General features: G+C 38.6%; 1 protein-coding gene across 2 annotated transcripts in view; it reads right to left on the bottom strand.

Annotated features, from left to right (window-relative positions):
• The window catches only part of GADL1 (glutamate decarboxylase like 1), an 81834-nt gene that overhangs the window by 4312 nt on the left and 54325 nt on the right, over positions 1–23197 (bottom strand). Inside the window, exon 15 of one of the 2 annotated variants that reach the window (XM_032703647.1) lies at positions 18776–18940. The exons of the other annotated variant lie outside the window; for it this stretch is intronic. Coding sequence (XP_032559538.1) covers positions 18824–18940 — 117 coding nt within the window. The 3' untranslated portion in view covers positions 18776–18823. Of the gene's footprint in view, positions 1–18775; positions 18941–23197 lie in introns of those variants that run through there. 2 annotated transcript variants of the gene reach the window in all.

The raw sequence follows: 23197 nt of genomic DNA, 5'->3' as shown, positions 1-23197 counted from the left end.
AAGGAATAAAGACACTACAAGTGCAAGGGGAGAAGCAAATTCTTCTTAAATACACTTTCTCAGGCTCTTCTTTAAGATTCAAATCCCTATGGCAACTTTTAGCCTTTATTGATGTTCCATCAGAGTTATTTCATCTTTTGTATCACACTATTGATTCTCTTCATCTCAACACCTGGCGCTCCACAATCCATCATCCCAAAATGTGCAGTAGCAAAAATGGAGACCATAAAAGCAAAAACATTTATGGTTTCAGTAATCTGAGGACTGTAAATATACTGCATTTCAATAGGTCTTCTCTCATGAAAAGGAAAGGTAGAGAAACCTCACTTTCATGATCTCATCAACTATCTCATTCAACCTTCATGCTAATGAAGCTGTCCTCTTAATTTGAAGTTTGTCCATCCCTTTTTGAAGCCAAAACAAACACTTCCTACATAAAGAAATAAACCAAACCAAAACAAAATCTTATAAGCTTTTGACAGGATTACTTTTGGAAAGATTTTCCATCAAGTATTTTGCATGTTCTATTTGCTACAGTTGTGCAGTCAGTGTAAGAAAACTGTCAGGGATCTTATCCACAGAAAGCAGTAAGGAACAGAATCAGTGTCCAAACGCTTAAGTATATGTCTCACAAAAGAACGATTAAATGATACATGCATGCTAAGGCAGGAGCACAGGGTATGACTGCTAACAGAAGGGAGAGGCAACTACCACTTTGCAGCAGAAAAATTAGACCTAAAAGAAACTAATTGCCTAGTGAGGAGTTCAATGAGTTTAATTCCAACCAAAGTCAATGAGACCTGAGGATGCTCAGATATCAGAAAGAGCTGCACAGGTCCATTCAGGATAGGCTTCTCGGAAAGCAATTTAGTGAGAGTGAGATTGCTTCACCCGTCCAATTATTTTACTACGGAACTTACTTCAAATTGTTAATCTAATTCTTTTTGTGGCCTGCCAGTGGAGCAGTCTCAGAATTTTAAGTGTAATATATCCTAAACCCAAAGTTCTCTCCTTTGCTCCCTTCATCTTTTCCTTCCCACTGCTAGCCTTCCCTGCCAATCCATCCTGGAGATTATCATTTCAAATGCTCACTACAGCAGCATAACACCTATCAGGCAGGTCCTTCTTCCACTTAGGAAGGTGAGGAGAAGGTGCCATGTGTGGGAGGTCATCCTGCAGCAGGGCTGCTCACACTGCTCTGTGCAGCCAAAGGCCCGTGGACTTGCTTAGCCTGAGGACTGATGGGTGCACCACACTCTCCCTATGGACACCTACATAGAGGCTGTAACAGTTCTACTTCCCTTACTATTAATAGCAGAGGGGTTTTTTTAAATAGACCAAAAATTACAGAGTAGTTTAGCTCCTTCTCTACCTACCAGAGTGACAGGATAATCTGTTCTCTCACTCTCAGCCAGCACTTAGCTATACTACAAGCAACAAAAAGTTTAAGCCCTAAAGTTTAAGCTGTTTCTATCATGAGTCCATATTACAGCTGATCCTTCTATGTATTTACAACAAGGATACCAATGTTCCTTCCCAGCACATATACACACACAGAGCAGTGCAATAAGTAGCCAGGACCAGCTTGGACACTACAGCTGAAATCATAGTAACCAGAGGATCAGGAGAGCAACATATCTCCCTCTCCATATCTCAAGTATCCTTGAGAAAACTGATTCTGCACAATCATACCATAGGGCAACATCTTAAAATCACTAGGTCCCACTGATTGGCTCATCAGTGACATTTAATCCAAGTTTCTCCAACACTTTAAGAATTTCCATCAGGCTCAGGTGGCAACCACCCTTAAAAACTGACTCAAAAAAAGAGCTTAGCACATTCTCAGCAGGGGAATCACATACTTAGTGTCTCGGAGAGCTAGTTCCTAAGTCTGGACAATAAAAATCTTTTCAGAGCACTTGATGAAACACCTACCTGAGATAATTTCTTCTTCTTCTTCCAGATAGCAAGACCTCCAAAACAATTCTCAAAGTGGTCAAACTCTGTAAGTCTGGTTCTTAAACTAAAAACAACCTCCTAGCGCATGGGTTTCTTGCGTAAAGTGAAATCTACAGAGCAGCTCCATTAAATAGGTGGTGTTCTTACTCCATTAGTCACTGCACAGTATTATGGTTTGGTATTCATTACTATTATCTGCCTCCTGTTGAACAGTATGGACACTTGTAAGAAGAACTGGTTTGTAAATTTTATTCTAATAACAAAAACAAACCAAAAAAATCATAAGGTAATCAGGTGCCTAACTTTTCAAATCACATAATCCCATTAACTTCTAAAATACACACCCCACCTGCACTACTGCTGCTGGGTATGGATAGCCAAATAAGTTGTCCTCAAGAGAAGGAGAATTTTCCAACAAATATGCTACTTTGTTCATTTTGCTGAAATAAAGAAATCAGCACCTACTGGTTCTAATTAGCCTCTTACTTTTCTTCACTAATGTTGTCTCTGACAATCGCAATTAACAGATATGCTGAAAATGCAAGAAAGCTCAGGTTGGATAACTGCAAAATAGCTCGCTGATAGTGGAAGACCATGTCAACCTTGACTATAGATTTCTTTCTTGATGCCCTCCTTTAATCTATAAGTGATCTCATTTTAGACTTAATTCAGTATTTTCAAACCGAGTCCAACTAATATCATCAAAAATTATATTCTATGCCCCTGACACCGCATCTCTGCTACCTGAGTGCTCCCTGTACTGCCATCATTCTCACATCGCTCTCACAGTTGGATAGTCTAGTCATACCTGATGTTACACACCACAACAGTATTTCCAAACTGTAGGCTAGAGGCTATAAGCTTTAAAAGCAACATTCCATAATTTTTTTATTTAAACACTAAGGCAAAAGGAATGTTGCAAAACACTAAGGCAAAAGGAGTTGCAAACTAGCTAAAAATGCTGGGTAACTATATTCTGCTAAGAATAAATTTGAGAATACATTCCTTCAGGGGGAAAAAAAAAAGTCATGAATTTGACAAATATCCTAAAACAGCATTAGCTAGAAAAAAAAAAAAAAATAAAGAAACCAGAAAAGCCTAAAGTTTTTCTAAACTTTGAAAACAAAAATATTTTCAGTATTTGTTTCAAAACACTGTTTTCAATTAAAACTCAAATTCAATGGGAAATTGAACCATTTTTATTGCAGTCAGTAGAAAAGAACTGAGGAAATTGAAACTAAGCAAATTGCTTCATTTTATCTTGCCTGAAAACAAAAATTCTTTCTGATCAACTAAAACCAAGAATTGCTTCCAGTTTCTCAATTCAATGGCCAAACCAAAAAATCTATTTTCTGTACAACCATAAATATGTGGGATCAAAAGTGCTGACACTGCTTAACTGAAACAGCTGTAGAATTTTTTACCTCAGAAAAGACAGAAAGTATGAGAAAACTCATAGGACTGTCTGTTCTGTTGGCAAAACCCGTCTGGACATCCCACATGAACAGCTTTGAGTAGTGTGGATGACTAAATGTGCTAGCCCAGCAAGTACTACAAAGACAGAATGCTTACAAAAACTAGTGTCAATACTGGCAACTGCTATTCAGAAACATTTTTCCAAATCTTTTGAACAATTCCCAGGTCACTGAGCATCTATGCAACATAAAGCTAAAGAGCTATTCCAGCTGCTGGAGCAGCAACTCCCAGTCACCAGACCCCATTCTGCTTCTGATATTAATTTCTAAATTGCCATGGTCTTCAACAGAAGCAGAATGCAATTATCTAAATTTCCTTCTTATGCGTCTGCTTCAGGTGGCAGTTTGCAAACAGCCTTCAGCTTTTACTACAGAAAGCCACACTCGCAGCAAATCAGTAACCTTTCTAGGAATCAATAAAAGCAGGCTGACAGAGTTGGAAGGACAGGAGCATATTACCAGCTCAAACTATTTCTCTTCCTCAAATACAGCCTTGATTAAATTTTCCAAGCTACAGAATACTGCACTAGAAACTGGCTGAAGAACTGTAGCTAGAAGACAAAAAATCTGCCCTTTTGACAAAATGGAAAGATCATATTCTCACGATTTCACAGATATGGAAAACACATTTTGTGTTCTTGTCTCAATTACTCCTTGCAATGGAAGACAAATTTATACAGAACAGTCCCTCTCATCTGATAAAAAAAATCTATTTTGGCTCCTCCAGAAGGGGCAAACACTTTCATTTGGAAGTTCATGATTGTTACTTAAAAGGCAACCTACTGGTTGTTCAAAGTCTGACAAGTTATGCTTCCTGATAGAAATGAGCAATTGGGATCCATGCATATTCCTAGGAAAACAACTATTGTACAACAATTGCCACCAAAACAAAAAGTAAATAAAACTCTAGTTCATGAAGTATTCAGACACAATTTTAAACTTTAACATTTGGGCTATTAAATACAGTGGGTCTTCACAGTATTGTTTCTTATCTTGCTTAAATGATAGAATGATGGTTTGAAGTACTGGACACAGACTCAACAAATAAGACCGGTCCCAAACTCTCCCAGAGGTTGTTTGGACAAATAACTACACCTCTTTTGGGTAATATGTTTCTTTTTTCCTTCAGGGCAGTGAAGTCTTATGTGTTCCTACATCATATATTTGGTGGGGGTTGGTCTCTTCTCCCAAGTAACAAGCAATAGGACAAGAGGAAATGATCTCAAGTTGCACCAGAGGAGGCTTAGACAGGACATTAGGGAAAACTTCATTACTGAAAGGGTGGTCAAGCATAGGAAGAGGCTACCCAGGGAAGTGGTTGAATCACTATGCACTTAGGGACAGGGTTTAGTGGTGGACTTGACAGCGCTGGGTTAACAGTTGGACTCAATGACTTAAGCAGTCTTTTCCAACCTAAATGATTCCATGATTCTATCTACTGTAATTGGCCCTGATACAATGGTACAGAGCATCCACAAGGTATGATACATGTATTAAAAAATTCCTGTGTCAAAAAGGTCTCACAGGCATACCACAATATATGTCACAACATCTGCTGCATTTCCCAGAATGGTTAGAAAAGATAAGTTTGACATCAATGATTCCGGTAATTATGAAGTAAAAACAGTAGCTGGCATCTTAATATTGATCATTGGATGCAATACAAATTAACAAAACACTTTTGTTTGGCTGTAATTACAAATACTAGCTAAATACTATAAATATTTGGAAGTAATAGTGCTTTCAACACCGAGAAATTATATTCCCCACTGTTAAATATCTTTTCTTGCTTTTTGCTGCAACATCAGTTGCTGGCTTTAAAACAACAGGCTTTTTCCCTTTTGGTGATAATTAAAAAGAAACTCAGACCATTTGTCAGCTGTCACAGCAACTGGGACAATCGAAATACCAAATATTTGCACATCCAATCACAGCTTCATTGCTGTAGCCAAGGCGCTCGGTAAAACCCAAACATGTTTTTCTTTTGTCTAGAATTTGTTCTGGGCCCACATCCCTAAACCACTAATAAATTATTGCTGTGCACTATTGCGCCAATGTTCCCTTTGTGCCACACCAGGCAACAAAAGTAGAAATAAGTGCATTTGTCAAAATAGCAGTAACCACTTCCACATTCTTCAGAGCAACTAACATATCAAAGGAGAACAGATGCTCTGGTATTTTTGTCCCAATACTGACATTCTCTGTGCACCTTCAACTCACACTCAGGGCTGCACAGTATGTCTGCACTGCAATATATTGCAAATCATCTTCCCATCCATTGCTTTTTGCCAGAAGACATGTTAATGAACCTCATAAAGCACTGAAAATGACCTGAATAATAGAAGCTGGTGGATTGGCTTTGGATTTTGATTGTCTTAAGTGACTTCTTTAGTTGATCATTTATGCAAGAAAAAATAGCCTTCAGACAAAGGCTTTTACACTAATGTTATTGGTCTCTGAAAAGGAAGAGCCAGGACAGAATAGCCCCCAGAACAGAATCAGCACTTAAACAAGTTTGCATGTATTTTTATTTACAGTTAAAAAGTACATTGGTGAACAACACAATTTTCCAAGTGCACAGTCCCATGGCTTTTTCTGTCTGAGCACATGTGGCTTTTCAAGACAATTCACATGGAATTCCTATTATTTTTCTGTCATTTCTGTGTTACTTTACCAAGGTCTTATTAACAAGCCATGTGGAAAGTGTAGGCATTAAGAAAACACCAGAAGCTAGCACACAATATGAATCCAGGGTTCTGATGTGTTTAAAAGATAGTTGAGTGCTACTAGTTTTATAAAAATAATTACCTTAAAAGCTTTCATAACATACACAAGGCTCTTTTGTGCATCATTTTTTTTAAGTTCCCATTTTAGTGACTAGGTTTTCTGGTCTTTCAACCCTGCCAAAGCTCCCCTTTTCCATCCAGGATGAAAGGGTAGCTTGCCACCTTGAAAGCCAGAGTAACCAACAAAAAACCTTACCCTTTTTGGTTCGTATGCACAGGAATGAGCTTCAGTTCTACTTCATTGAGGGAACAAAGAAATTACAGTGTAATGAGAATGTCTGGGGCTGAGAGGAGTAATTTTCTATAGGAAACGACTGCATTATGTGGTGACACGAGTTCAAAAACTCAATATGCTTCTAGTGTAGAAAAAGGAATGTCACTTCAGAAAGTGGGAATGATTCCCAGCTGTTAAGATCTTATTTACTACTTGCACAAGTCAGCTTCTGGCATAGGGTAGTAGCACCTTCTGTATTTGCATTACAGTAAGAATTAAAGAACAGTAATGCATATTTCTTTATATACTTTAACCAGAACTAAAGAAAAATTAGTAATTCAACAAAACTAGATACCTTTGTCTTGTTTTTTTTTCTCCTTAAAAACATCCTATTGACTTTCTCAGAGGCTTCTTACAATGTCTTGGGGAGCATGAAGGGATAGTGTCTACCATGACCGAGACTGCTAACACAAAAGGAAGGCAGTTGTCTAACCTGTTCACCCAATTTAACAAAGAAAATTATCCCATTTGCCCCTCCATACAGTGAAATACAAGACCAGTAACTGTCAGTTATTAAAATTGTTTTCTTACCTGAGACTCATTTATGTAATGCCCAATATGGCTATGAAATAAAGACTACAAACCCTACAAAGTCAACAAAGCCCTATCAAAGTCAACACAATACTTTTCTTATGTACATCTTGCCCCAAGACAATGTTCACTCCAGCTCAGCCTTGCTCCTCTCCTCATTCCCAGTGAGTTTTCCTTTTTTTTTATCTCCAACTTAAATCCAAAAATGTTACAAACCATTAACAAAATATGTAAATGCATGGACAACCAGGAAACTGAAAGAACAAAGCAGGATCTCTAGGGTTTCAAAATATGCAAATTTCATTGCAGTCTGAAAGGGTTAAAAATGAAAGGAAAATAATGATTTGCACCTACAAGTATTTGCAAACTACAGACAGAAAATATAGGTAATTATGACTAATAACAGTCTTAGGTAAACAGAATTAGACTGCAGTCAATTCCTAGATAATTTAAGTTCAGTCAAAAGGGGAACAACAGACTGGGCACAAAATTTAGAATCCATTTTGCAAGACTTTGTAGCCTCAAAGGAATATATGGAATAAAAAATTTGCTAACCTCAGGCCTACCCTACACCGCTACAGACATAGCTCAATATTCAGAGGCACAGATGAAATCCTCTAATCCTGTGCACCAAATTGCTTTGAGAACCTTATTCTTTCACCAGTCTGACCAGATATTCACTCTGGACCACAGCAAATGCCACAATTTCCCTTAGTGCCACATGTACCTATAAATAACACACAATTAGAAAGAAAATAAAAGCAGGGTGAAATACCGGCACATTTTTGTCAGGCTTCTGCATCAACATAGATACTCTTATGAAAGAAAGAGAAAGAACAAGAACAATTTTTAGATCTTTGAAAGCAATTATGATCTGCTATATAAAACTCATCCATTAAAGTCTTCTAGATTTCACTTCCGTTATTAAAAAAAAATTTTGCAGAACTCAATAAATACAAATAATCTTCCTACAAAAATTCATAAACTCTCTGATTGGACACTGTGTCTGGAAAAAATTCTCTACATTAATCAACATTCACATCCAGAAGTACAGGGAGTTTTATAACTAAATTCACCTGTGGTAGAGTTAGACTAACCCATATTTTCTTATAACTCTATTAAATTTGAAAGGAAAGTCTAAATACCTGCTGAATGGATATCAATCTCAAGGATTTTCTACTGCTTTTAGAGGAGTTCTTCTCTGCTATAAGAAATTTTGTAAGACATGTAAATATTTCTGGCGACACTGACCCCTTTGGAGAGCAACAAGAAATCCTTCCCTTGTAGGCATGAAAAAGAAACATATTCCATCTCATTTCTCTTGAAATGCCTACAGTGAGAAAGGAATCTGTGCCTAAATAGCTGAAGCACAAAATGAAAGTGAAGTCTTAGAAAGTACTTTGTATCTCACTACACATGAAGGAGCTGGATTTCCTCCCACAGATATTTTTGACACCACTCACAACATCACACAAATATAAAGACTGCTTAATTGAGCAGATGATGCAGGCTATACACTTTTTCTGTGGCATTACTAGTAATTGATTTTCTCTGAAATTTTTTATAAAGCAACAGCAAGGAAGGGTAATTTAGGGCCCCACCCTTTTCTTCAACTGTCTGTAAATTCAATGTTTACCCTCAGTTTCTTTAAAGAAGTGTTTGATGCAGCAGGAGGGAAGTGCAGCTCCCCTCTCCTCCTATTGAAGTTGGTGATAGGAAACAGAAGAGTGTTAATGTAATATGTGGATACTCATTTAAGTGGAGGCAAGCTTAAGATTTATTGACCTGAGAGCAAGAGGTCAATATTTATTCAGAGAACAATAAATCTTGATACTTCATTCTAACAGATGTTAATCCAATGTATTATTAAATCCATCCCATTAAAGCTAATTAGATTGTGTGTCCTCGTGAGCTTTGTTGCCAATAGTCATTAGTATTGCCATGGATCGTAATTACTGTGCTTTGATAATTAAATCATATAATATCCAATAAAATTAAATATATGGGGATAGAAATAATTATTTTTCTCTACCATGATTATATTATTGTACATTTCATTGAGCTCTTCCTTCATGGTGCTGTAGACCTTCCTTACATTCTTCTGCCAGGACCAGCACAGCTAAGGAATCAAAAGTTCTCTGTGAACTACACCATTTTTTAAACTTTTTCATTTGTCTTAAAATCCTGATGCTCTCAAAGCCACATCCATCTACTATTCATGCACTAGGCAGGTAAGGAGTAGTGTAAGCAGTAAGTAGCTGCTGTTAGGAAAAAGAAAAAGAGAAAAGGAAGAAGTCATACTCCTAAGTATAAGTGAAGAATTCCTTCTAATTTGGTGTTTTACACTGTTTTCCATCCTCACATTTCAATGTACTTCTAGATAAGAGGATTTACTATTACCTCCACCTTAATCTCTGAAAGAAACTGAGGCACACAGAAAGGAAATAATGACTGAAATATTAATCACAATTCTGTGCCAAAGCTAGACACCATTCAGGTACATTAGAGAATTAGTTAGCAGGACAGGATATTTTTAGTGCAAATTTGTCTTGCGAGTACTCTTGTAAAATACACACAGACTCATCCCATTTGGATCAAAGAGGTTTCCTTCCTGGAGGAACTACAGCTGAACTGCAGCATCAGGATGCAAGGCAGAGCGCCCCACTTGCAGTGCAGGTGTCAACTCCTCCAGTGGTCAGCACTCCAGAGCACACCGAGGGCTGCTGACTGGTGTGAGCTTCACTGGTGGTGAAGCCTTAGTGAGGACACGAGGGATCACAGAAAATCAAATCCTAGTCACTCCATCTTCTTTATGCCACACACATCAGTAACACAGACTACAATTTCCCAAGTTCCAGCTCTGTATATTGACTTATATTGATCCTTGACAGTATTTTTCCTTCAGGACCTGCACTGTTTACAGACTGTAGTTGCTTATTTTTGTAAGAGTCTCACACATAAGGAGAGTAACAGCTTGAGAGGAAGTGTTCGGTGCATTGAACTGTACAACATGTGTTTCCCAGAGACACAGCCTCTAGAACTGAAGATAAATTGTGGAAAGTAGGATTCAACTCCCATCATTTTGGCAGTCTAAAAGTTAGTCTAAAAGTCTAAGCTAGTCATCTAGGCTTTCTCTTACTTAACAGAGAAAAAGAGGTACCTCTAGAGAGTGATTCATTTCAGCCTAGAGTAAGATAGGCCCTGAGACAGATGGACTCAATTTGGGAAAGCTTCTCTCCTCCACCATGGTCTTCAGCGAAAGACCTCTGCCTAAGTTTTAGATGGCTAAAGCAAGGTAAGATGAAGTCCATGCAGACAGTTTATCTTGAATCAAAGGTACCTAAAATCCATGTTCCTCTGGTGTTTCTAGGCTATGGAACTGCTGGATAGACCCAAAAGCTGCATTGGACACATTCCAGAAGGAGGATATGCAGAGTACAAGCAAAATCAAGGGGAACCGAGTGTTTCTCCATGACTAACGTAGTGAATGTGCACTAGGTGGTGTGATTAAAAACTAACCACAGAAAACACAAAGACTCATCCAAGATCAAAGAAACAGCAACATACAGAGGAACCTTAATAACCTGATCAGTGAAAATGGAGAACATTACATTGACTAGTCCTCTGACTATCAGAAAAGGATATTTGCCCCTAACATGAAACACACGAAGAGAAATAAATTAAAAACTCTCACAGGGATGCTAGGTGAGGGGTACAGCACTTCCTAGGGGATGCAGATGGAAGAAAATTATGGGGCGGTAGAAAACATTATACGATGTTTAGGTGAAGGACCAAAGGTGCAGACAGAGAGGAGTCAGGAGGATAGGGGAGGAACAAGATGAGGAAAACTGCACACAGCACTACAGGCTGGGGGAAGAGTGGCTGGGTCCCAAGGTCAGCCACCTTCTGACATTGTACTGAATGCTCTGAAGTCTTTTCTGTGATTGGTAATCCAACCCAAACCATTCTATAATTCTGTGATTTTCACTGAAATGCTAGGGACACGTGCATTTTCTGTGCGTAAAAAATCATTTGCGTTTGAACCCAAGAGCATCCCGTTGGTCCAACAAATCCATACTGATCATTAGAAAACTCTCTTTGGGGTGGAGGTTCATCTGGCATGAACTTGAAATGGAACTTCAGACTAAGATTAAATGCACATAAGTTTTTACCTCATTATCCTATCACACAGAATGAGACAATTTGAGGTTGGGTTTCTGATGCTGTTTGAGGAAGAGCCATCTTTAACCAAGAACAGTTGTGAGAATACGTGCTAACTCCATACTGAGGGTGTGCCTCAGCTCTCTTGACGCTATTTCCCTTCTACGTTCAGAGCCAGTTTTTATAAATTTAGCAAATTCCTTTCATGCACTGCTGCCAAGCTGGCCATGTGTACATGCAAATATCAATTTTTCATGCAAGCACAGATTATTTGCATGCATATGTTACGTCCATGCAAGTGTATACATGCAGCTCTATAGGACCAATTTAGAACAAAAGGCAATGGTTACAGTGGACACCTCCAAAAATTACAAACATGAAAAACAAGCCAAAGAAAAAACTCCATCTTGTTACATGGCACAACCTCCAGCTCTCCAACATGCTACAGAACAAATGGTTCTCCACATCTAACATGACTACAAGCTACTGCCCTCCTACAAGCTTCAAACTGTTGTTATTTTACTTCCCTCAGATGATTCTCATTATAACTGGGACAAGTGCTGAGTTAAAAAGTCAGTGTATGAATCATATAATCAACTCAGTTGTCTGGAATCTTGCTTTTCCATGCATTTCCTCATTGCTACATGGATCACCAGTGTAAAACATGTGTTAGCTGCATCAAATTTCCTTTTCCTCTTTTAACCCTAAAATTGCCTGTGAGTAGACACTTATTTACTGTTATCCAGCTTCCCAACCACTGATGACCGGTGCCTTCACTGCCTGCCTCACAATAGTCACAGAGTTACTAATATTTACAGTGAGGTTAAATCCAATGGGTATCTCTTTATCCAGCTCCTGGGATAAGGCCTCAGCATTGAGTGCCTGTGTTCTGCTCAGAAACAAGAAAAATAATCCAGAATCTCAGTTTAAGCCTAATTTAAGCCATGCCATTGCTCCATGCACCATCAGATCTCATCCATCTTTCCATACATGAGGGTGGGTCCACAGCACTGTAATTTTTGCCATAACCATCACCCATGGGACCTACTCCCACACTGGAGCAGCATGAGGGTCGTTTCCACCAGCTTTTAACCTTGCCAGAGGAAGGATGTATGCATGCAAGTGGCTCTGAGCACCTAGTCACAAGACAGGCTTCTGATGCCTTACCTACAGATGTACACAGAAGACAAAGTTCCCAACAATTAACATTTACTGCTGATGTGATACTCTCCTTCTTTCAGGTGTTTATTTGAACTATGCTGTTGGTCTATAATAGCTATAATATAAGCCAGTGTATTGTACAGTGACGTCTTACAGTCCTGTGAGATCTACATTCCCCTTCTACTATCTAAACACTGCACCATTGGTATTTTCTCACTACAGTCACTCTGCACAGTACTGTACTAGATTTCCCCATGTCCCTAATCTGTCTATCTATCAGACTCCCTTCTCAAATATTATACTTTGGTTTTTTACTAAAAGGAATATTTTTGACTGATTCTCTTCAGTGGAATGCATTTTTCCCATTACAGAAACCACAGTACATCTTGCAATCTTTCCCTTTGAAGCCAGTAGTATTCTCAAGCTACAGGATTAGAGCAAGCTTTATAATTTCAGGGTGGGCAGTACAGAAATGGTTTCTCCTTGGTTTGTTTTTAATCTTGCAAAAATCTGTAATCATGTTTTCAGTGTAGTGCTCTCCCTTTTTCATTACTACCTTGTAATAACCGATGGTAATCAATCTGTACATTCAGAGACTTGAGTTTCAGTCCCTAGCAACTATTTTAAGAACTGATATATTTGAATTCCTGTATTGTGGAAACAACACTAACGCCAGCTTGAAGTTACAGGATATTTGATGAATATTTCATGATCGCACAGACAGAAACACTTCCTGTGTGTTTATCAAACAACTGATTTAAAAATCACAGTTCCAACATGATACATGAATTTAGCAGAATCTCTACCTTAATCTTTAAGATGATTCTACTAAGTAGATTAATCATTCATGGACAGCTTAAAAAAGTTTAAAAGCTTGGCAGGAAAAATGGTCAGTGTTGTGCTTTCATTTTCCATTGTCAGCTGTGACTTTGGGAAGCAGAAAACACAACTTGGGCTGCTTTTGATCACCATCTAGTGTGTGAATTAAAGAACTGCACAGGTTTAAGAGACGAGTTACTGATTTAAAGTGAAGCAGCAGTAGGATTAACAGGTTTCTTTCATCACTTCTAGAAGACCTCAAATAGGCTTAGTGAACTTAAAAAACCAGGAATTTCCAGATGCCTCTAGCTGCCTGATGAAAGTCAGATGTTTCATGATGACACTGTGTCTAGTAGTCTGCCTCTATGATGGTCTAGGGATATAAAGAAAGCAAGACCTGCATAGGGAAGTAGTATCCTTTTCAGGCAAAGTTACTTAGTGAGAAAGAGGAACATGGTTTCAGGCAAGGGATCCTTTCATTATGTCTCTGTGTCTTTTCCAGGTGTCCAAACGCTACATTCATTTAATTGTTTTCTGATTTTTTTTGTCCAGACAGTCAGAAATAATATTTGCAAAACTAATCACAAAAATTAATTGTATTGTTGGTATAACTAAAGCCCACATTCTAATTGTAATTCAGCATTTATCCATGCAATTGAGACTTCAAGGCTGGTAAATCAGTAAGACAGCTGGATAGAGGAGGAGCACCAGCAACACTGGAGGTGAAAGTCTCTGGCAGCTTTCAGTTTTGAACATTGCAGATGACTCAGGACAGCTTGGACTATGCTTTCCAACATGACTGGCCAAGTAATGCTAATTCTTGGCTAGTATCCTTGCTCTTCAGAAAGCACACTGTGACTCGACACACAGAAACTCAATATCATCACATCGACAAACTTACTTAAAAAGACCAGAACGAAACAGAAAACACTTCTTTACTAAAACAGGCTCATACCTTCAATATTAAATAATAATACTGTGAATTTTCAACAAAGATTAGCAGGAGGAATTTCAGGAGACACTTGGAAGAAGCCTTTGCCTGTAGACAGCAGAACAGTCTTCTTTTTTAAGGGGAAAAAAATATGACTTTCCCCTCATTTTATTATGAGGCCAGGTCAAGGAGCAGTCAAAGATACTTTTACACCATGAATTACTACGAGCCTATAGGCCCTTTTATACAATATCCACCCATGCATCTAGGTATCCCTTTAGATTAAAAAATTCATACCATCAGCTGAATTGTCACTCAGGGAAAAAACAAACAATGATGCTCAACTACTGTTAAAACTGCATACTAACTCCTCAAATATTACTGGGTTCAGACCCTGTACAGGACACTCAAATGCCTAGGAAGAACTGTAAAATCTTTACAAGAAGTTTAATATTTTATTAGACACTGATCTCTCAATTATAATTAGTCAATATATCTTATTCCAAATAACTAGTTTAAACCTTGTAAAGAAGTACATAATTTTATACAAACGATTGGGGAGGGGGGGTGTGGAGAGAAAATAAAAGAAAGAAAAAGCTAGTGTTGCCTGGAAAGTAGGAGATAGCTCTTGCTTGCTATAGTTTATTCTTTAACAGCTCGTGCCTTCAAAACAGAGCTGGCAGTATTACTGAGGAACTTATGTTGATTTAAGAACTGAAAGAAATTACCTTCCCTCCTCAAACACAGGGGTTTTTTTCCCTGAGAGCGCCAAATAGCCATTAACAGCCGGAGCACTAATTAGCAGTTCCAACACATTACTGTTGTTCTGGTGCCCCCCAATGGTCACCTGGCTTTACTACCAGCTGAGGCTTAAAAAGCACTTGGAAAAGCTGTGCTCCAGACGTGACGCCCAAGTGCAGGTGTAATTCTTCAGCCAGCTGGGCCCGAGCCCTGATACAGCTACCAACACTGCAGAGCTCCCATTCATGGTATCCAGAGCTGCGTATCCAGGGCAGGTCCTCCAGCCAGGTACTAATCACCATCCCTAACCGTTTTCAAAGAGCACTTTTGCAGCTTCAGCACTGAGCCCTCCAGGTCAATAAAACTGCATCATAGCCACTGTTGATTACAAAAATTAACTTGATTCATAAGCACAGATGCTACATAGAATCATAGAATTGTTTGGGTTGATCTTTCAAGGTCATCTTGTCCAACACCCCTGCAATGAGCAGGGACATCTTCAACTATGTGAGGTTTCTCAGAGCCTGTCTAATCTGATCTTAAATGTTTCCAGGGATGGGACATCTGTAGATTTCTACATTCTATTAATCAAACTGAGACATCATTCAAGCAGCTAAGACACATTGGTACCCAGCACTGGCTGTGTTTTCCCTCCCTTCCCCAGTCACCGCATCCTGTTACACAAACACTGACCTAGTATATCTACAGTCTCCAACTCATACAACAGTTTTGCACATCCTGTCCCAACTCACCAGCAGTTGTGGTGCTGTACCAGTATGATGATACATCTTCATTTCCAACCATACCGTGACAGAGAGAAATTACTCATTGGTCTATAAATCAGCACTTCCTCCTGAGTACTGATCACAGCCTGACTATACTCACTTCAGCCTAAGGAAAAGGATAGTCATGATCGCAAGGAGTGTTTCAAAAGACTTATTTTCCAGAAAAACTTCAGATGGTCAAGATAGATGAAAGCTTAAAACTCTTTAAGAAGAGCTTAGATAGCCAAAAGCTGCAATCTTTCAATCAAGAAAGAAGACAGCTTTATCTAAAAGCCCATCCCGGTTTATTGGCAAAGGGAAGATAGCAAAGCAGTATTTAACAAGTTGAAAGAGGGAAGCAGATCAAATAGCAATCAATACAAACATGACATGAAGAAAATTTATCAGAAGGAAAAGAAAACCTTGACTGACAGGACTAGGAAAAGAAGAAACAGTTTAGTATGTACATTAGGGATGACTGAAACCTTACCCATGGTCAAATCATTAAAAATGCAGGCAAGGCAGAAGTGCTCAATAAGCTTTCAATTTCTGCTGGGAGGGATTCCTACCACAAATCTGATGAACTTTCCAAGCCATCAGCAGCTATTGAAATGTTAAAGATCTACTGAAGGCAAACTTTAAGGTACAATCCATCCAGGCCTGTAGACCTAAGATCAAAAATGATTCACTGAATCTGTGGATAATTTTTTAGGATACTATGGAAATTTCAGAAAACAAGCACTACTATTAGAAGTGGTAAGGAGATAGACCTAGTGAAATAAGGATGCTTAAGTCAGCATGAAGATAAAGTTAAAAAAAGAAACACTCATACTGGATATAATTTATAATGAGTTAAAGGATAAGAATATGTAGAAATTCTAAAACTGATAGAAACAGATTCAGAATGTAGTCTTTTGTGTTCAGTTACATTCATATCTTTGCCAAACATCATTTTTTTGGGTCAGCCCACCATCATTATTTTGCTGATATTACAAGTTTTCTCAATGATTTACTTGCACTTAGAGCATTAATAAGAAAGCCTTACACAAGCCATTTAGATGAAAAATAGCAAGAACAATTCACACAGGAACAGCACAAAAAATTAGGACCACACAATAGCAATACAGTAGAACTAAGCAAGATTTGAATAACCAGCATATATCCACGTGTAGGGAAAATACGGTGTCAATCAAACATTGCTGCCAGTGAGGCTCCACAGAGACCAGGATTAACCTTGATGCTGATCCTCACTGTTGGTTTTCTGAAAGTCAATAAACGACAGCTGACACCATTTGCAAGTGCAGACTCACAAAGGACTGGACTACCAGGTGCAAAGGAAGGATGCTTCCATAAACTACTGCTCTTTTACAAATTCTGCGTAAGCTGCCCAACATAAGCAGAAGTGTAAAGCCATAAATGTTTCATTTGTACCCTAAACAAAAAATTCTTTGATCAAGTATTTGTAACCCAGGTATGTTTGTAATTATTTTCTAGAAATGTTCCATTTGCCAAATTACCCACATCCTTTGCAACTCCACCCAACATGGGAGTTCCCCACTTTGCCTGATATGACAAACACAATGAAATATTTCCACAGACAGGCTCTAACTCCATGTTGAAATTGTCACTCATGTTTCAAACAGACTACAGTGGAAGTTTACCTTTCCTATGAGGTAAAATAAAGGCTTATACTTTCAGCAGCTGCTGTTTTCTGGCTGATAAGACAGAAAAAATATCTTATTTTCCATCAAATACATAGTAACTCTTACTGTAGCAGTCCATTAATTAAGAGTGAAAGTCAAAGATTTTATTTTTCTGCTGCCCAACTCCCTATAAAATTACCAAAAAAAAAAAAATCACTGGGCTATTTCACTTGTAATAACTATTAGTGCACTACAGTCAATTCATCGCTGTTATTTATTAAACATGCCAAACCCAACAGAATGGTAGAAGACACTTGATTCATTCAGAAGCCACAGCAGGTACCAGCTGGCAGGGCAGAACATTCATGATGCCACCAGAAAGATTTGTAACTGAAGGAAACTTTACTATGTAGTGTAGAAATGGTTCATTTAAAAAGCCATTACCAACACACCACACTACCACTCATCATTCATTCATGAGATTGTCATTTAGTTCACCTGCAATTTCTCATGTTCAAGTACCTTTATAAGATATCTAAAGCATTCAGGAAGGTCCTGTTACCACACCCTTGCAGAGGGAGAGGCAGCACTTTAAAAGGTGCCAAGAGGGTGGTGACTTCTGTTACACATTGCAGTTCAGCTATGTGCAAAAGCAAGAAAAATCATGTACTAACAATTAAACAACTGCTAAGAATAATTTTTGTTCACCCATGCTCTTTGCTTTCATTCTCAATGAGATTCATCATATGCAAAGGACCAGTGGGAGGGGCAGGCATTACTGTTATCCTACATGTGCCCTTCAGCATTAAAATACCAATTATTAGCAAGGTTAAGGAATATATATAACCATCATGTAGGCAGTGGCTCTGCTGAGCAGTCCCCTCATTGATCCGTAGTGCACCCTAAAACATTCACTGCAAATCCTCACCTAAAAATCAACTGTTATTCCCTCATTTGTATTCCTCAGTCATCAACCCCATTCAGTTCAAACTCCCATTGTAAAACAGATTCTCTGAACTGCATACCAAAATCCTCACCTGGACAAGGAGCCACAGTTTGGGCAGCTGCAGGGAGGCAGCTCTAGGAGCAGCTTACAAGCACAAGGTGAAACAATGAGGTGAAACCACAATGGTCCTCCAGGAGCACCATTGACCACTGTAAGATGGGACTGATCTGGGCTGCAGGGCTGCCTTGCTACTCTAACCCTGAGGGCTCCAAATCAAATAGCATGCCCCCCACCAGTCCAGTCCTGCCACAGTCACACAATGCAGCCCTGGCACAGGAGCCCCATGATACTCATTCAAAGGTCCAAGGGTCTCAACTTGGCCAGGCTTCCTACAGTTTCATTAGAAGTCTTTTTCTCTGTCAGGATGCTGCAAAAGACAACCTTCCTTCCACCACCTTCACATAGGAAAAAAATTTATCCCCCGTGCAAACCACAGAGCAGCAAGTCCACAAAGCTCTTCTGTGACTGCTGCTTTTCTGAGACAAACCCATACAGTCTCCCCCTACCCACATAATACCACCTGTGCAGCTCCAGGGTTGCAAAGTATTGCTTTCCTTTCACCAGGAGACCAGTTAGGATCCTTCAGAGAGCCCCTGAGGCTTCTCATATGAAAGGAGTAAATTCAGAGCTGGCAGGTAGATCAGCTTCACAGACCCAGAGAACATGTTCAGGGCTCCTGTGGGACCATTCTGCAGACACCCAGCACAGAGGGGAGATAGCTGTGAGTCAAGTGTACTGGAGATACTCTGAAATGCTAATGTCTCTGACTGACTGGTTTCCTCATTTACGGAAAATTAGGAGGTAGAAGTTTATTGTTCCCCTGAATGTCAGATAAAATAATTTAAGTCAGTGCATTAAAATATGATTACTATTTGTTATAAGAAGAAAAGATGATAGAGGAAGGAGACAGGGTTTTTTTCAGGTAAAAACTGAGCACAGAATGAAGCTTCTAGTGACCTCAGGACTCCAGTACTTACACATTCCCAGAATGCTTCAATTATTGAACTCCCCTGTGATACATACTGAGTTTCATTTTGATCCACAGGCTATTAAACATGATCTATGATACTTCCTGAAAAGCTCTCTTTTGGAGTTCAACCTGTAACTTGAACTTTTTTTTCTTCCATCACTGATTATTAATGTGCATACAGCACTGAGAGAGCAGAATGAAGGGGTGCACAGATATGCAGGAGCACCATGCTGCTTTATAAGAACACAGTCTGTAGGGTCAAACAGAACTAAATTAAATGTGTTGAGTGCCTTTAAATTCTACTTTCTTATTAAAAGCAGTCCTCTCCACAGGCAGGCACAAAAGGCCATTTGCAATATTAGTCAATATGTTCTAACTCCAAACTTAATCAAAGGAAGAGTAATTAGTCCTATTTAAGCAGAGGAAAATACATGCTGTTTGGGCAAACAAGTACTATGTAGCAAGGAATCTGGATGCAGTAGCTGAAACCAACAAAATATATCAAGAGTATAGTAATTTGCCGTAGCTCAGAATGAAAATATTTGCCTGTAAATAGTGCTAAGAATGCATACTGTATTTTTGTCAAAGAACAAATCATATATTTTGAGGTTACCATTTCTTAGAAAGCATATGTTTTCGAGGAATGAGGTCATTTGCTTTTGTAGGGTTGTGGGTTTGGCTGAGCTGAGAGCTGGGACTCTTCAGTCTAGAGAAGAGGCTTGTGGGGATCTTATGAATGTATGTAAGCACCTGAAGAGGGTGCAAAGAAGACAGATCCAGATTCTTTTCAGTGGTGCCCAGTGAGAGGACCAGAGGCAATGGGCACAACCTGAAACATTGGAAGTTCCCTCTGAACATCAGGAAAAACTTTTTCACTGTGAGGGTGATCAAACACTGGCACAGGGTGCCCTGGAAGGTTATGGAATGTCCATTCTTGGAGATATTCAAAAGCCACATGGGCCTGGACAAACAACTCTAGGTGTCCCTGTTCGAGAGGGAGCTTGGACAAGATGACCTCCAGAGGTCCTTTCTAAACTCAAGCGTTCTCTGATTCTGTTAACAAGTTTTTTTTAAGAATGTAGTTACTTCAGTAATACTATGCATTATGCTATCCTCTCCCTTTTCATTACTAATTGTCTTTTATATGATCCCAATATGTAAATACATATTCATATACATGTGTATGCATAGGCACACACACACACATTTATATTCAAATACCACATATGAACAATTCTAAAATGTTTCACTGCAAAATATGTGTTGCATTGCAAAATATGGATTTTTTCCTTTCTACAGCAGTAATGAACAAAAATGCAATACTGTTCTGTGTGGCAACATGACTCCAAGTAAAAAGTGCTTATTTTTATTATGCTATTTGGAAATGATGAAAGGATGGTGTTGAAGTGCTCTTGATGGATTAAAAAAAAAAAAAAAGAAAAAAGAGAGATGATAAACTCTTACATTCATTATAAATTCCCTTTGGCTTCCTATAATCAGCAAATAGCTTAATATTTACTCTTTAAAAGCGTCATAAAGTTGACATAGTTTTCAGATTAGATTTTTCAATTCTGCACAAACAGAGAAAAATTTTCTGAGGTATGTCACCAACTGCCTGCTTAATTTATATGAATTGCACCACTTTCACTTATTCCTCCCAAAAATTCACTTTTCTGGAAAAGAAATGGAGTTGTTTTACTCTGTTGGTCTTTCTACAGTCTGAGAGACACTTAACAATGGATGCAAAGTTTCCACTGCTCTGGGTATCTGGCTGTATCTGTTTGAAAGCCATACAAATTAAATAGTACTGTCTTTGTTCACACAGACAAGCAAGAAGCATTTATGCAGTGCTTAAGCACCCTTCAGTCAATTGAATCCATGGCAATAAAGCAGAGAATGCAATCCCACTGAATCCCCACAGCCTCTGTTGATCTTTCAGTTAGAAAACAAGACTTTTTAGAAGCTTCCTCTATATAAATAATAAATAGAAAGACTTATTATGTGCGAAGCTTTTAACAATGCAAAGGTTTGAAATCAGGTTGTTTGTTTTCTATATCTGAACTGAAAGCTAGAATGCCCATCATGAGGCAGCATGCAAAAATTTTAAAATATTGGGCAAGTGGAACCCATGCTTCCCCCGTAAGAAGGAAGTACACCTACAGAAAAAATACTCCACTATTATAGGTGATTTGCCTAAGTCATGAAAGAACAGTCATGTTAACTAACTACTCCTTGTGAGATCATTTTTAACCTGAATCAAGTACCATATTTAACCATATGGCCATACAGTTACTAGTTCCTGAGCTAGATAAGGTATCTTCACAGAGCATTACACATTGTGATGAAAACACATCTTGCATTGATCTCCCTGGAAAGTTCCATCGTTTAGTTTGAATCTGTGAATCTCTTGTGATTTTATTTCCTAACAATACTGCTCTCCATTTTTTCTATCGCCCCCAGCTTCATTTCATGGCATTATGTGTATTACCACATGGAGAAAAGATTGGACCCTCCATTATCCTTAAAAGGTTTTAAAGCAAGAAACAACTAGTGTGAAACCTACTTCATCTCTGGAGATCTGAGCAATTTTGCTCTGCAGGTGGCTTGGGGAAGATGAAATCCTTGTTCAGCTTGAATGCAACATATGGAGCTGCAGCAGGCTCCCTCCCTACAGCTTTGATCATTTCCGTAGGCTGAGCACTAGGGATCAATAGACCTCAGTCCCCAGAGGGCCTTGAACATGCACAGCTCAATGTTAAGTCCCTGACAAAAGCTGCCCTGCATTCTCATCTAGTAAACCATACAGTGTTAAAGTCACTGGGGCTTCTTCTCTTTTTAGCAGCTGTGCAACAGTGCTCTTAATACAGAGATGTTTTGCTGCCAGATGTGTTATTACTGCTGGATGAGATGTAAATGTTATCAGTTCAAGATATCACCTGATATCACCAAGTCTGGGAAGGGACTGAGGGGGTAGAATAGAAACAGCCACCTATCAAAGGATGGTTAAAATTAAGTGGAAGATAATTTAGTGATGTTGATTGTTGTCTATTTGCCTCAGTTGAAACTGTACCACTGACCTAAAATATGTAAATATTTCTACATGAATAGGACTGCTTTTAACTGGATCCAAGTGGTACTACACACCCCTAAAAAGTCAGTCTGGATAAGGGACAAAGTAGAGAGCTAGAACAGAGTATCTAAAACTGCCATATCATGAATTCCTACAGTAACACTCAAGACTATTATAGAAAGCATGGGCTGGAAGCAGTTCACACCTTTGCCTTATCTTATTCCATCTACTGCAGGTTACAGTACAGTTATACAAACATAGCTCCATTCTAGCCCCATAAATACATCTGATATGCCAGTCATCCCATGAAAGAGCAATGTGAAATCAGGTCAGTCTCACACACCATTATATGTGGCTGAAAGTTAAGCAGATGTACAACTTCACCAATGTAAAATATATACTGAAGTGTTCCTAACACCTGGGTCTAGTGCTAAGGTAAAATGGACACTGCCAAGGTAAAATGCATTGATTCCTACTTCTCCTGATGAAGATCTGTCAATATGGCCCCTTAGTCTACCACTACTACTTCAGCATTCATGCAAGAATAAATATAACAGAGAACGAAGACATAAATCGCAGTTATGTGTAGATATGCAGTCAGAAACCAAAGTATTCTACTTTGAATTAAATTTAAAAAAAAAAAAAGGCATGTTATTTTTGTGTTTTTATAACTCAGTTCTATGGAGGATACCTTCAAAACAAAGTCAGGTTAAATATCTTGTTTAATTAACAGCTACAGTCACTTTTGTACTGATGAGTTATGTAAAACTGCAGAAAAAGCCACATACTAAAAGAGAAAGTGTGAATCCCTCATTAACAAGGTATTGAAACACCATTATAATTTCTCTCTGCTATTATATTACACTGTACTGTTCCCTCTTATTTATCAAAGCTCAGACTTCTCTT

This window comes from Chiroxiphia lanceolata, chromosome 1 (genome assembly GCF_009829145.1).
Source record: "Chiroxiphia lanceolata isolate bChiLan1 chromosome 1, bChiLan1.pri, whole genome shotgun sequence".
Lineage (NCBI taxonomy): Eukaryota > Metazoa > Chordata > Aves > Passeriformes > Pipridae > Chiroxiphia > Chiroxiphia lanceolata.
This window is presented reverse-complemented; position numbering and strand designations above follow the sequence as displayed.